The sequence below is a fragment of the Balaenoptera physalus genome, assembly GCF_965194825.1.
Source record: "Balaenoptera physalus genome assembly, chromosome: 8".
NCBI classification, from domain to species: domain Eukaryota; kingdom Metazoa; phylum Chordata; class Mammalia; order Artiodactyla; family Balaenopteridae; genus Balaenoptera; species Balaenoptera physalus.
Window position 1 is genome coordinate 16164303 of NC_138887.1, and position 16596 is coordinate 16180898.

General features: G+C 32.6%; 1 protein-coding gene across 2 annotated transcripts in view; it reads left to right on the plus strand.

The window, feature by feature from the left end:
• The window catches only part of COG5 (component of oligomeric golgi complex 5), a 282079-nt gene that overhangs the window by 126885 nt on the left and 138598 nt on the right, over positions 1 to 16596 (plus strand). For both annotated transcript variants that reach the window (XM_082473463.1, XM_082473464.1), the window contains exon 7: positions 9874 to 10004. In XM_082473463.1, coding sequence (XP_082329589.1) covers positions 9874 to 10004 — 131 coding nt within the window. The remainder of the gene's footprint in view (positions 1 to 9873; positions 10005 to 16596) is intronic.

Genomic DNA, 16596 nt, shown 5'->3' on the forward strand with positions numbered 1-16596 from the left:
TACAAAACGTTCTTCATGCATATTATCTCATTTGATCCATACAGCCCTGTGTGATTTGTAACAGAGGTTTTTTATTCTTTACTTATGGAATCTCAGAAAGGTTAAGTGATTTTTCTCAGGTCATAAAATTGAGTAGAATAAAGTTCAGGTATTCTCATTCCTAACTCAGCCTTCTTTCTGTGATATTCTGCCTTTGAAAGGATATACCTGTTTTCTTGAATAGAATTGACTTTAAGTAAATGATATTTTTATTGATTTTATAAGTGCTCCAGTGATCATGTACTATTATATTTTACATAAGGATAAATTTCAAAGATTATTAGAAAGCTTTAATAGATTTTCAAACATTGACTTAATCCTGAATTTTCTTTTACATGAACTTGTTTTTTAATGTCCTTTTTGTTAGTTACCCACTGATAACTATAAATTCTTTATATGTTTTTAATGGTAATACCTTTATGTATTTAATTTACTTCAAATTATTTTTATTCTTTTTCTGATTTTATTTTTATTTTTTCATTAGAAGATGTTAGAAAATGTATATATTAGTAGTTGTGAAATTTGTCTTATAGTTCGTTTGGTTAAGGAATTATTTTCCCCTGTAGTGGGAATAAGTATTTTATATTGTTTAAATTTTTTTCTATGATTGGTTTTATATATTGTGAGATGCTTTTTAAAAATAATTTTCCCTACTTGTTTAGTTATATTTTGGTTATTATATATTAAAATCTTATACCTTTTAAACCCGTTATTTTGTTCTCGATTCTGTCATTTTTACTTTTGTGCAAATACCACATTACTTTTTAAAAATTTTGCTTTATAATTTCATTACATTTTCATTTATTTTATACATTATTGAAATCACTCTGCAATTTTACAGAAACATTTTTCTTGAAGATATTTTTTCCTATAGGCTGTTTTCTCATCAGATTCAAGATATCTACTTGAATATGATTAATGTATGTCAAATATAAACAAACTTTTTACACCTAGAATAAGGAAATGAAAATCAGTATGTATATGTAGTTGTCATTATTAAAGTTTTCTTGGGGTTTTTGACTTTTACTTTTTCTCTAACTTTATGTGTTTTCTAAGGTTTCTTTAGTGAAACAGTTTTTTTTTTTTAAAGGAGCGGGGAGGGGAATTTTTAAAATAACCCTATCTTAGACTTAGCCATTTGTTACAAATAACAAATAAGTATTCTGTGATGATGATGATGTTGTTGTTTTGATGATGATGGTGATGATGACACCTTCAGTAACTGGACACTTAGATCTCGTTGACTGGGTGAATTAATTTTATCAATATTGTAACCCTTCGGCATCCATGTTGTTTGGTGATGTTTTGTGGTGGTGGTTTGTTTTGTGTTCATTTACATTTGTTATTGAGCTCAGTATTGTCTAGGAACTGTGTTTTTATAAAACATATGATAAGGTGGCAAGGAAGATTGATGTTGCAGAAGTAGTTAAAACGTAGTCGTTGTGATAAGCCCTGATCTTACAATATTATTTATTTTGATTTCAGGTAAACTTTTTGTTGAATGGATTCTACAATGACAGCTTTGCTCTCCAGATTATTATTCATCAGTTTGCCAGATAACCCTTTATAAATCACAGACTTACATTTTGCTATTTGCTTTTGTAAAAGACAGGCTTTAGTCTGAAGTTTCTAAATAATCAGGGCTGTGTAGAAAAATCAGATGTGGAGCTTTTAGATAATATAATTGTATGACTGTATTCTGGAAATGGCCTTAGGAAGTAATGTATAAGTAAATAACTAAAAATGAACAAATCAACAGACTGGGAAAATACTCATAGCAAATATGATAGGTAAACAGTGAATATTATCGTATAATTAATACAAAGTGATATAAAAATGACAGGGAGTAAAAATGATGTAGAGATTCTCAAAAGGAGATACAGATAGTAAAAGTTATTCAGCCTCATCATTTAAAAATTCATGTCAGACCCTCAATAAGAACGTACTTCTTCTAGCAGTGTATAAAATATTCAATACAGGAATAACATCCAGTGCTATCCATGGTTAAGTAACTCCCATAGATTATTAGGAAAATGTATAAAGTAGTATAGTCATTTTGAAAAGTAGTTTGATAATTTGTACCAATAAGCTTAAAATTGTTACTTTGATCTGGTAGTTCTGCTTTGTTTCCCAAGGAAATAATTATAGATATTTAAAATTCTTATATGTATTTATGATAAATAATTATTCCATTTAGGCAGATGGTTAAGTAATTTTTGTTCATTTATTTGATGAAATACTGCCAAAAACATATTTATAAGTACTATCATAGTATGGGTGAATGCTTATAACATTGTTAATAAAGAAGACATTGTAAATAAGTATAATTGCAGATTAAAAACATAAAATAACTCATGGGTAGTTTAAAAAGTAGGGCAAGAATTTAAAGGAATATAGTAGACACCAACAAGATTTTGAGTATTTTAGGAATATCTGAAGGTTGCTTGAAATTTCTCTGAGGCACTTATCTGCGTTGTGCTCTTTGCAAAGTTGGTGTGTAGGAGGGAGTCACTTACTTCAGTGTAGCCAGCTGCCCAGTCCCTGTATGTCAATTTTTGCTTTTTCTGCTCTTTCTCACATAAGTATCTAAGGGGAGGATATATGCTGTTTTGGTACTGCTTGAGAATTTGAAGATTCACAAATTTGTCAGTCATATTCACATATATTCCAATAATCCACTTGGCAGTTGTTGCCTCTGTGTTGTGGGTTATATAATTTCCCTTCTTTGAAGTATTTTTCTGATTTTCAAAAATGAGCATGATATTTTTAAAAGGAAAAGAAAAGCCTTTATTCAGTTACCAGTTAATAATCCTAGCATGAAACTCTTTTTCATTAGACAGCGTATTCTGTTTTTCCTACAGTGGCTCATATGCCATTAATCCCATCTAGCGTTTGTACTTCTTATCTCTAGAAGTTCAATTTGTGCCTTACTTTATTACCCATGTCTTTACTAACATGTTTAGTCTTTTCTGTTTTGAACACGTGAAATTCAGTTATAACTCTTGTAATGTCCTTGTTTATAATACTATAATCTGTGCCATTGGTTCATACTTATTTAATATTTAATGGAAAAATATAAAAATGCAGAAACATTTTTAACATGTGTAAACTACAAATACTACCTACCAAGTTTAAGTTTTAGAATATTATAAGCATGTTGTATCGCCCATCTCTATAACTTTTCTAAATGTTGTTATTGTTTGTATGTGTCCCTAAATAATATATTGTTTAATCATACATGTCTTAATATAAATTACCTCTTGCTGTGTGTATTCTTCTGAAACTTGTTCTTCTTCCTTAACATTGTTATTGAGAGACGTCATTATTGATGTGTATACTTGTCATTGTTTTTACTCTTCTGTAGTAGTATTTTGAAGGAATATATTTTTGTTTATCTGTTCTCCAGTTGATGGTCATTTCAGTTATATACAGCTTTGTTTTGTTTTTTACAGTGCTTTTATGAACATTCTTGTATACGTCTTCCAATATACAAATATGAGAATTTCTCTGAGTTATGTGCCTAGGAGTGGCATATTTTGGTCATAGGGATATTCATATGAAATCTTATTAGATTATCCAAATTGATTTCCAAAGTGTTTTCTTCTCATTTACAATGTTTCTCTTTATATATATATATATATATATACACACACACACACACACACACACAACATATACATACATACACATATATACATGTACACATATATTTATATGTATGTATGTATTTACTGTTACAGTTAACATTGTAGAAAATGTCTTTCCAAATATATTCACTTTTTTCTTCTTTTTAAATATTACTTATTTTAGAAACAGAATCATTGATTTAGAGGATACAAATTTTTTATTAGCTAGCCACCTTATTTTAATTTTTATATTACTATTTTGACTTCCCATGTACTCTTTAATTTGGTTTTATTTGTTATGAAAGTATGCATGTATAACATACTCAAGTAGTTATCCAAAGTTTATTGTTAAAAATAGCAAGTCCCTGCCCTTTTTTCTGCCCCGTTTACTTTTCCCTAGAGGCCACCATTTTCACCATTTTTGCTGATTCTTTTGATATTTACCTCCATAGCTCTAAATCACTGGCCTATATTTCCAATTCGTAATTTTTAACTTCTTTGGCTTCCCACTTTGAAGCATGAAGATTTAGCCTCTTTCATTTCTTCCAACTTCCAGCACCATCCCAACTTCACACCTGTACTCTTCCCTCATCTCTTTTATCCTAAATAAATAATGTAGTGCTAACATTATTGTGAAAAGTATATGCATAGCTGAGTCACTTAGCACACTATAATTACTCTTCTTTTTTTTTTTTTTAAATAGAGGAGGATGCTAGTAAAGGAAGAGGCAGTGAGGATTTTGAAATCTTAAGGGGAATTTGTATCACAAAGGAGGATTTGTGGAAGGAGATAACATTAGTCAACAGGAAGCCATAGATGCCATGAATGGGAGAGGAATATGATGAGAACGTTTATTCTGGTAGCCATGTGTAGTAACAACGAGAACATTGAAAGCCTATGAAAATGACTGGCATGTATTTTTTTAATTTTATTTTATTTTAAATAAATTTATTTATTTATTTATCTTTGACTGCGTTGGGTCTTCGTTGCTGCCCACGGGCTTTTCTCTACTTGTGGTGAGCCGAGGCTACTCTTCGTTGCGGTGCGCGGGCTTCTCACTGTGGTGGCTTCTCTTGTTGCGGAGCACGGGCTCTAGGCGTGTGGGCTTCAGTAGCTGTGGCTTGCGGGCTCTAGAGTGCAGGCTCAGTAGTTGTGGCGCATGGGCTTAGTTGCTCCGCGGCATGTGGGATCTTCCCGGACCAGGGCTCGAACCTGTGTCCACTGCATTGGCAGGCAGATTCTCAACCACTGCGCCATCAGGGAAGCCCATGTATTTTTGTTATAAATAATTTTTATGACATTGAGGTTTAAGTTTGAAGACTAAAGAAAAAAAAAAGGGCAATCCTGGGAAATAATACAGTAATCAATCACTGAGATCAAGTGACTGCTTGGGGCAAAGTGTAAGAAGTTTATTCTAAACTTTTAGTAATTTGAGACCAGGACAGTGAAAGTGGGGGAAATCAGAATTAATTTTTTAGTATCTTAAATTTCAAAATGGAGTACATTTGACAAAAAAAAAAAAAATTATGTTTATCTTACCCATCCTCTTGAAAAATTTTTTTAATTTTTAAATTTAATTGTATTAAAAATTTTATTGGAGTATAGTTGATTTACAGTGGTTCAGATGTACAGCATAGTGATTCAGTTATATACATACATATATATATATATATATATTCTTTTTCAGATTCTTTTCCATTATAGATTATTACAAGATATTGAATATAGTTTCCTGCACTATACAATAGCATCTTTTTATCTATTTTATATACAGTAGTGTGTATCTGTTAATCCCAATTCCTATATATATATATTCTTTTTCAGATTCTTTTCCATTATAGGTTATTACAAGATATTGAATATAGTTTCCTGCACTATACAATAGCATCTTTTTATCTATTTTATATACAGTAGTGTGTATCTGTTAATCCCAAATTCCTAATTTGTACCCCCACTTTTCCCTTTGGTGACCATAAGTTTGTTTTCTATGTCTGTGAGTCTATTTTTGTTTTGGAAATAAGTTCATTTGTATCTTTTTTTTAGATTCCACATATAAGTGATACCATGTGATATTTGTCTCTCTCTGTGTGACTTACTTCACTTAGTATGATAATCTCTGGGTCCATCCATGTTACTGCAAATGGCATTATTTCTTTTTTATGGCTGAAATTGTTTATATATACCACATCTTCTTTATCCATTCATCTGTTGACGGACGTTTAGGTTGCTTCCATGTCTTGGCTATTGTAAATAGTGCTTCTCTGAACATTGGGGTGCATCTATCTTTTGAATTAGCGTTTTTTCCGGATATATGCCCAGGAGTGGGATTGCTGGGTCATATGGTAAGTCTGTTTTTAGCTTTTTAAGTAATATCCATATGGTTCTTCATAGTGGCTACACCAATTTACATTCCCACCAACAGTGTAGGAGGGTTCCCTTTTGTCCATACCCTCTCCAGCCTTTATTATTTGTAGACTTTTTGATGATAGCTATTCTGACTGGTGTGAGGTGATACCTCATTGTGGTGCTGATTTGCATTTCTTTAATAATTAGTGGTGTTGAACATCTTTTCATGTGCCTGTTGGCCATCTGTATGTCTTCAGAGAAATGTCAGTTTAGGTCTTCTGCCAATTTTTTGATTGGCTTGTATGTTTTTTCGATATTGAGTTGTTTGAGCTGTTTGTATATTCTGGATATTAATCCCTTGTCAGTCATATTGTTTCCAAATATTTTCTCCCAGTCTTTAGGTTGTCTTTTCATTTTATTTTTTATTTTTTTTATTTTTTTATTTTTGTGTCTTTTCATTTTGTTGATGGTTTCCTTTGCTGGACAAAAGCTTTTAAGTTTGATTAGGTCCCATTTGTTTATTTTTGCTTTTATTTCTTTTGCCTTGGGAGACTGATCTAAGAAAATATTGCTACAATTTTTGTCAAAGAATGTCTTGCCTATATTCTTTCCTAGGAGTTTTATGGTGTCATTTGTTACATTTAGGTCTTTAAACCATTTTGAGTTTATTTTCATATGTGGTGTTAGAGAATGTTCTAATCTCACTGCATGACATGTAGCTGTCTAGTTTTCCCAGAATCACTTGTTGAGGAGACTGCCTTTTCTCCATTGTACATTCTTGCTTTCCCTGAACAATTGAGTCTGATGTGATTTTTACATTTTTACCCTTTTACTGAGCAAATGGGGAGAGTGTAGGAGGAATAGTCTGTCCTTTGAATGTAAAGCTGTCTTCTCTCTGCAGTTTGTGGGATTTGCCTGGGATGATCTAGTGAGAAGACTGAGGTCAGATAGACCTGGATTTAAATTCTGCTTTGTTGGTTACTACCCAGGTGATTTTGTTCCTAATATGTTAGTATTGCTAACACAGTTGTTGAGAATATTACATATAATATTAAAAATAATAAGTGCATATTTTGTGTCTAATTCAGTGCCTTCCACATGTCAGGTCTTCAGAAATTATAGTTATTATTATTGGAATCATCACCATGTTTTTTCATCAATACCAGCCCCTATATGTGCTTTACAAAGAACAAATGTATAAAGACTTGGAACACTGATAGCGATTGTATGCAACAGATAAACAGGAGGGAAGAATTTAATATAATCCTTACATTCTCCTGGGTGGGTGGGTGGTGTTACTACATTTTTTTTTTCATGCCCACTGCCCTCCCCCACCCCGCCATCTGTTTCTACCTTTATCTCTTTTATTGAAAAGCAGGTTTTTGGAATAATCAGTAAGGAAAATAATATGGTTCTTTCTTTTTCCCAGCTGATAGAACCCTTTGTACTCCAAATGTAGCATGTCTTGGTAATTTCTTTAAATGAGTGTTTTTTAAATATAGTGCGGATAAGCATGGGATGGGGAGGTGGGAAAGGAAGGTGGTTAGATAATGTGATGAGGGGCACTGTTTACCTTAGAAAGTATTGGAGTTACTCATTTATATGCTCTACTAGATTGTAGACTTTGTGGGGACATAAGCTATGCTGACTTTTTCTATTTGTGCCAGCACCTGGCACAATACATTGTATCTTTCAGTGGTTATAACTTTGTGCTTTTCCTTCCTGTCTTTGACTTTTCTACTTGGGGTCACAATTTATGTCTGATTTATTTCTGTATGTTTGTGACTTATAAATGATTGGTACTCAATAAATGGATTGAATGAATGACTTGAATTGTCTCCAGAGTTACAGATCAGCATTCATAAGAATAAAGCAACTGTTAGCTTTGCTTATCTATAGAAATTTATTACTGGAAGGAACCTTAGGGTTTATGTAGTCTAGCTCTTCATCTTTCAAATAAAGTAACTGTTACCAAAGATTGCAAGACTTTTATTGGGAAACCTATGTGGCAGAAGTAGAGTTAGAACCCAGCCAGATCTCTTATTCATAGTGCCTTTTCCTTTCTTAAACTTAATTGTGATATTTTTCTTCCTTAGATAACAGAAAAAAAGGAGAAAAAAGTTGGTAACCAGCTTGAAAAGAAAATATTTATTTTCTATTCTCTGTATGTCTGTAGCTATGTCTGTACTTTGATTCTATATTGTCTAGTCAGCATTTTCAGGGTGAACATAGCATTTACTCATTGATCATTGCCACAACTTAGGTTAAACATAATTTTCTCAAAATTTTCTGAAAAGTAAAATTTAAAAATAAGATTAAAAAGATTTTCTCTGGATTATAATCCACCCTACATTTACATGATAGATTGGTGTATAAAGTACTTTGGTATTCATGAACTTATTTTGATTCTGATGATAAGAGTTATGTAGGGTGTGAATTATAAATTATTGTCATTTTACAGATGAAAAAAATTGAGACTCAGTGAGGGTATATCACATGATTATGATCACCTAGTGAGTAAATTATGAGGCTGAATGTAAACTCAAATGATTTAAAGGCATTTTCAGTACTCTTTCCACTGTAGAAAGCTCTAAATCCCTTTAGATAGACACATTTAAAAATGCTTATGGTTGAAGGACAGTTGGCAGTAACCACTGTTAGGTGCCCTTTACACTGTTTCCTTCTGTCCTCTAGTGTAGAACTAACTATACTGTGTGCAATCAGCAGGTATTTGAGTGCTAAGTGGTTAGTTAGCATTGTACTGGATGCTTTAATGTAGTTTCACCTAGGCAGTGCGTTGTGACCCAGCTGAAGAAAAATATGACAATATGTAAGTGCTAGGGATATATTTTAAGACTTAAAATTTAAAAATTCTAATTAGAGAACATAGTGAAAAACACATTTGATATTCGGTTGAGTAACTGGAGAACAGTCATCTTCTATCTAAATCATTTTTGTTTTTTAGAAACAATTTTTCTTGTTAAAATAGAAAATACATATTTTAGAACTGTGTCTGAGATGCATAATGAAACCTTGACCTTCATTTGTAACATTTTAGTTACCTCAGATATGTCTAAGATTAAGCCAATAAATAAATAAATAAATTTCTCAAAATCTAAATGTGCAGAGACAACTGTTGTTAACTTCTTGGTGGCTACCTTTTCACACTTCTTGCTCTGTGTATATAATTCTCTAAGTAGAATATATATAATTCTATGAATAGAGTTATAATTCTGTAAACTAAATTCTATAATTCTCCTTATAGAAAATTAAGTTTATAGAATTATATAGTATATAATCATATTTTATATGTAATTATATAAATGGAGTTAAGTTCTTTGTGTAATTTTTTTCATTCAGTCATATCATGAAAATCCTTCAGTGGAAGTAAGTAAATTAGGTCTATTGTGTGATCATGTAAAGTGGTAGCGTGCTAAAGTTTTTCATAATTTATTTATCATTGTCCAAGTGGTGGACATTTGTTTCAAAAGTTTTGTTACTGTAGAATAATTTTTAAAACTGTCCTGCAACTTGAGAAATTTCTTAGATCATCAGGATCTTTATTTATATTAAATTTGGCACACTTTTTTGGTAACTTGTTGACATTACTTTGAATTTATAATAATCATAATTCTACTCTTGCTTTACCAACTCTGTAATGTTTAGAACTTTTTCTCCAGAGTAAAGTTACTTATTAAGTAGAAAATATTTGGGTAACTATGTTTTTTAAAATACAGATTTTGAAAGGGAATAGTGTTCAACAGCAATTCTGTAATATTTCAATGAAGTTAGACATGATGTTTTGATACCTTGATATTTATTCAATATTGAAATATTTAAATGTGTGTAATTTTTTTAATAGATTATCTTTCTCAAGGAATAGATCTTTCTGGAATAGAAGTAATAGAAAATGATCTACTTTTTGTTGCAAGAGCTCGACTTGAAGTGGAAAATCAAGCTAAGCGCCTCCTGGAGCAGGGTGTGGAGACTCAGGTAATACAAATAATGTCACTTTTTTAATGTGAAAAATATGTCATAATACAGATGAACATTTGATTTTGTGTTGAAAAAAGTAATGTATGTCCTTATTTTATCACTGAAGAACTATGTCTACAATTTGATCGGAGAGTAGGGCATAAAGTAAGTACAAGGAAAATTTTTAAAATATATATTTACTTAATTCTACTGAAAATGGATTCTAAGATTTCTAATGTATAATGTATATAATATGAAATATATTTTAATATAATGTGTATATGTAGATAGATAGTTAACAGATGTTGCGTAGGCTTTCTTTGTCCAAGTCACTGGTACTCATTTAAGCTTTTCAGCAACCCAGTAAGGATGGTATTACTGCTATTTCCATTTTACAAATGGCGAAACTGAGAGCTTAAATAATTGGTCGAAGATCACACATCCAGTAAATGATGTAGTTTGGCAAACATTAAGTACTCTAACCCCAGAACCTTGCACCCTTAATAATCACTGTGCCAGCATTTTTTTTTTAGAAATTGACTCGAGATTTCTCCTAAGATATCATTTTCCTGATGCTTAATTTTCTGAATTACAAGAAACCTAGAGGTGTTGATGTAGTAGAATCAACAAATTAGATGTAAATCTCAGTTTTTCTAGATTTGTATTGCACCCAGATATTTTCTCCATTTGTACTGGACCCAAATACCATTATTTGTATCCATTTTAAAATTCATATTCTTTAAACCAGGAATTTCATTTTGTGCATTTGTATTGGACAAAAACAATTTTATAAATATTCAGTTCTTTAAGTAGTCTCTGAATCAGGAAGGTATTTATTTGACTTCCAGTTCTTAACTGTTGTAATTAAAAATAACTGAATGTCAGTTACTGTTTTGAATGAATTTTTAAAGTTGATTATCATATATATAGTGAAAAGTGAACAAATTATAGACATACACGTAGAATGAAATACCGCAGTGTGAACATACCTGTGAAATTAAAACCCAGGTCAAGAAATAGGACGTTACCAGCATTCCTGGAGTCTCTTAACTCCCTCTCACTATCACTCCTCTCTCCTTCTTTCCCAAAGGTAGCTTTTATTCTAACACTAGAGTTTAGTTTTATCTGCTGCCAATCATGTTTTAACTCACAGTCTCACTGTGAAGATAAAATGCTTATACTGTTTAAAAATAAGATACTTGTCTACATCGAATAATAGAGGATACTTTATTTTCAAAGAAATATTTAAGGAATTCCAAGTCAATTTTGAATTAACATGAATATTTCTATAGAAAATGGCTTCAGCCCAGCTCATTTAGTTGCAGGAAAGGAAACAAGTAACATTTCAGAAAGTGCAGTATCACAAGATTTTTGTATTTGTCGAATGTTCCTATTATCACTACATTAGAGATTTAAAACTTCATAAATACTGTTTAGTATTTTTTACCTGTGAAGTTTTTATTGCTATGTATGTATATGTATGCATATGTCTTTAATTTATGCAATTCTTAATAATTTACTGTATTTTGGAGTCATGGAAATGAAAACCGATAATGGTAGAAAGGAAACAATATCACAGTTTGTAGAATTAAAATAGTATTTTTAATAGAGATGGGGGATTTTAACACAAAGAAATGGTTACCTTTAAAGGCTTATTTTTTATTGTATTCTCATATATTTAAAGTGGGAAAATATTTTCTAGGATAGTTGTTCCTAAGCAAACTTTATTTTAGGTATGTTGCTATTTTGTGTACCTTTTTTTTTCTACATAAATTTATTTATTTTATTTTATTTGGCTGTGTTGGGTCTTCGTTGCTGTGCGTGGGCTTTCTCTAGTGCGGCGAGTGGGGGCTACTCTTCGTTGTGGTGCGCGGGCTTCTCATTGCGGTGGCTTCTGTTGTTGTGGAGCACGGGCTCTAGGTGCGCGGGCTTCAGTAGTTGTGGCACGCATGCTCAGTAGTTGTGGCGCATGGGCTTAGGTGCTCCGTGGCAGGTGGGATCTTCCCGGATCAGGGATCGAACTTGTGTCCCCTGCATTGGCAGGCGGATTCTTAATCACTGCGACACCAGGGAAGTCCCATGTGTACATTTTAATAGTTGTCAAATATGACTTTGCTTCAGTTTTTAAATCATAGTGAAATTAAACTGTTAAACTTTTAAGGAACTAATATTACCGAAATATTGATAGTGTTGTTATATTTTCAGACTCTAAAATTAGTCAAAAGATTATTTAAGTTGGTGACTGTTGTTGTTTAGCCAGTGGCCTGTATGTAATCAATGAAATTAAGTTAGAAAGATAAAGAAGAAAAAAATTTAAAATATTGTGTGTCTACATGGGTAGGTGTGAAATGATCTGCATAGAACCAGGGAGCTTTAATTTTGTTGTATGTTTCAGGGTGGTTTAGAGGAAGGTAGATTCTGCTCAGTGGATGGGAATATTGTCTCTTTGTAAGGCTGTATATATTATTTTATCATAGTTTGTTGACATTAGCCATTAATATTTTCCAATTCATTAGTCTTGTTAAATTCCATAGGTATAATGTAACCTTCTGAGTCTAATTTGGCTTCCTCCATAATTTTCCAAAAGGGAGAAAATGTACCGATTTGCCAATATTAACATTTTGGTTCATTTCACAATTTTTACAATATTTATCATGTGTAAATTGATATTCGTGTTTATAACATCATTTATTTCTGAATTTAGTCATGTGTGTCTGTCCCCCTCGAACCTGGGTCCTCTGCGTTATTTTCACAAAGTCAGGTTTCTGGCTTTGCAGAGCTGAAGAGATTAAACCCTTATCAGTAATGATGTCCCTGAGATAATGTTCTTGGGAAGCAGGATGTTTTAGTGGAAAGAGCCTGTGTTTTCGAGCCTCTTTCCTTTTCCTCTTAGAAAGCAACAAGTCAGAGGTGTCATCCAGCTGTGTCAGCAGGCAGTTTGGGAATTAAGGATGAAGCTAACCTTTATTGAATGCCTCTTCTCTGCCAGGATTTGTGTTAGTCACTTTACATTTGTTATCTCAGTCACAGTGACAAATATGTGAGGAAGATATAATTATCCACTTTTTATAGTTAGGGAAACAAAGGCCTGGAAAGGTTAAGAAATTAGCTGTAGATTACTCAGCTAGCAAGCAGTAGAGTCATGGTCTGGAGTGCTTGCTCCCCCCCTTTCTTCAATAGAACCAAGCAGTTTATTCTAATTTTGTTAAATAATTACATTTTAAATCATTTGACAATTTGTGAAGCAATTTATATTGAAAAAGGAATTTTTAAAGTGTTAAAATTTCTTTGGGATGACTCCATGTGATGACTAATCTAAACCAGTTCCTCAGTATTCCTCAAAATTTTTATGTGTCTCTGGCCAACTTTCTTTTTTCCATTCTCTGAAATGACTGTTTTAGACTCTCCACTTTCCATTAACCTTACCCTCTCACCCCACATACCAACTAAGGCGGATGCCCTTAATTTCTGCTTCACAGAGGTGCGTCTCACATCACCTGTACTCTGGATCCCGTTTTCTTATTTTGTTTATATTTCTGTCTCTCATATCTTCGTCCTGTGTCTTTTACTTTGTTTCTTCTCATCAGCATGTAAATATACACCTTTTATGCCACTCACCCCTGTGTTCTCTATTTCTCAGTCTCACAGGCTTTCTTTTAGTTTTTCACATGCCCATTTTCCTTCCTCCTTTAGGGCTTTCATGTTCTTTTTATGCCTGGAATACTCTTTCCACTTCCCATTCAAACAGATGCTGCAGCTTATATCTATTTGATTCTCGAAATATATTCTCCCATTTATAAGAAATAATTGAAATAGTTAAATATATTGTTAATATTTATTATATATATAGACTAAAACAATTATAGCATTTTAATTTTGAAGTAATATTGCATTCATGAAATATTACACAATTTCATAGTTTATAGGCTCATAACCTGAATAGAGATGTTCAGTAGACAAGGAACTTTTGAAAAATTAACATGTCCTCACTTGCATTTAATAATCAACTTCTGACATTAATTTGGTTTCTCAAAAATATTAGTGATCTTCTTTTACTGAGTATATAGTTGGGACCATCATTTTCAATATCAATTAATTGTAAAACTTAAATTTACTAAAAGAAAATTAGTGTAATTTCTTTTTGTAGCATTCTTTTTCCGAAACCAAAAATTTTTAAATAAATGCAGATAACTTGTTTTTGATCATTACTGTTTTTTCCCTAGTTAATTGCTTAAATGTGCTGTATTCATTTGTAGGTTTTAATAGCTTTGTGGCCTTACAAAGTCTCCACTACAGTATTACAAAATTTATGTCTTGGAAGACATAAACTAAATAATTATTTAGATACTAAGGAACTGTTTTTTCTTCTTACAGTAGAAAATTATAAGTAAACTTATGACTTCACAAAGCCATATTATGTCTATATGGAAGAGGTTTGTAGTGATACCACTGCCACTTTCTTTACACAATGTTTGGAAGGATTGATGACCCAGAGTTCATCTTCTGGTGAAGCATACCATTATCATCACATTAGAAAAGCATTCGTCAATTCGACAGGCAATGTTTGTCCCAAACATTGGGACCATCTGCAGCTCTTCCTTGATTCCTATTTCTCTTTTTTGCTGATCCTGAGATTCATTGAAAGAAGCCAGACAAAGAAAGAGAGAACCTTACGGTATTTTCAAGATTGCAGCAGACTCCATTACCTCAAGCTGTAACTAGCTTTCAAAAATAGGTGACAGAGATTTTGATCTGGACGAGTTCCTGCATCACCATAGATACCAGGCCCCCACAGTGAAATGATTACATTTTAATTAGAAAGATGGCTTTAACTTGTGAATTATAAGCTTTTCCAATAAACAAGTGCAGGACTTTCTGGAGGTTCCAGGATGGAGGAAGATGATGTGCTTATATGTCTTTAAAAGTCAAGGAAGAGGGTCTTTCAGCTCTGTGCTGGGCTGTAATTTCCCCTGTTGTAATTGTTGTCAGTACTGGGAGGCAAACATCCACGAACCTGCCTTTTCCCTAAGTCAGAAAGCCTCCTCTGTCTGGTCCACACAGAGTACAGGTGCTTTTCAGTTGTCAGCTAAAAGTACCATGATAGCATGATCTAGACAGAGTCTCTCTAAGTTGACAAAGTAGAATTGAAGTTCACTAAATAAATGCCTACATAGCATACAGGAAGTGATTATGATGTTATGAACCCTTTTTACTTTTGTAGTTAAAAATTCGGAATTGTTTTTAGCACAGAGAGGGTACCAATTCAAATGTGTTGAAGATTTATGGAAGTTAAGCATTTTCTCAAACTCCAAAAGGAACTTCCTGGCTAAGTTGACCCTGTTGATTAGTTATGGTAGTTCAGCATGCAACAAGTCTTTTGTGATCCTTTTCTTCTCTATGTGCCCAACAAACACCAATAGTAGACTCAATGTCAGTTGATTTGTCAAGCTGAATATCTGCTTTAAGAGGTCCAGCTTTCCTATTGTTAGCTGCTAGTTTTCCTGGCTGGTCTCATGAATTCTAGAACAGATCTCATCATTTGAATCTACAGAAACTCCTTTTGTATATTTGGTCCCAGTGTTTTTGCATTTACTAAATATAAAGTTCCAGTAATTTTTCAACTCTTATACGAAGCATTTTTCCTGACACGCAGTAAATAATTTGAGGGGATGGGTGAGATGGGTGAAGGGGGCCAAAAGATACAAACTTCTAGTTTACATATATACAAATATATATACAAATATCAAATCATTATGTTATATACCTGAAACTAATATAATGTTGTATGTCAATTATACCTCAATTAAAAAATATGTAAAGGGTGATTATAGTAAGAGCTCTTCAAGTTACACAGATCTAAAGGTTTCATGTGTTTTCTTTATTTTACCAGCCTCAGTGGATAATTTGCCACCTGCCCCTCATCTGTTTGCTCTTATCACTGTTAGCTTTCCTCAGATTTTAAACTGATCATCTAAATGTTTTCCCTAAAGCTTTATTAGTCTTGTTTAGCATGTGCTTACTATTTTTTTAATATTTTTTTTGAGTGGGAATTAATTTGAACTCTTATTTAACATTCTAAATCAAGGATTGGCAAAAGTACAGTCTGTGGACTGTTTCTGTATGGCTCAAGTGCTAATTGTTTTTACATTTTTATATGGTTGGGGGAAAAAACCCGAAAGAACAATATACAGCAGAGACCATATGTAGCCTATGTGGCCTCCAAAACCTAAAATATTTGCCATCTTGCCCTTTAAGGACCTTAAGTGTGTGCTTTAAATGGTTGTATTTTCTTCATGGTGGGCGCTTTACCATTTTCCTTCCTTCCATCCTTTCTTCCTCCCAGCACCATTTCCTCTTTTGCAATATTTTAATTATCATATGGTGGTTCTCTGTGTTTTTGTTTTATGCCGAATGTAAAGTGGTAATATTTTTCTCGTTTCTATATTATACAGTCATGTTATTTTCTTTCTTTTTTTTAAAATTAATTTATTTTATTTTTGGCTGCGTTGGGTCTTCGTTGCTGTGTGCAGGCTTTCTCTACTTGTGGCAAGCGGGGGCTACTCTTCGTTGTGGTGCACGGGCTTCTCATTGCGGTGGCTTCTCTTGTTGC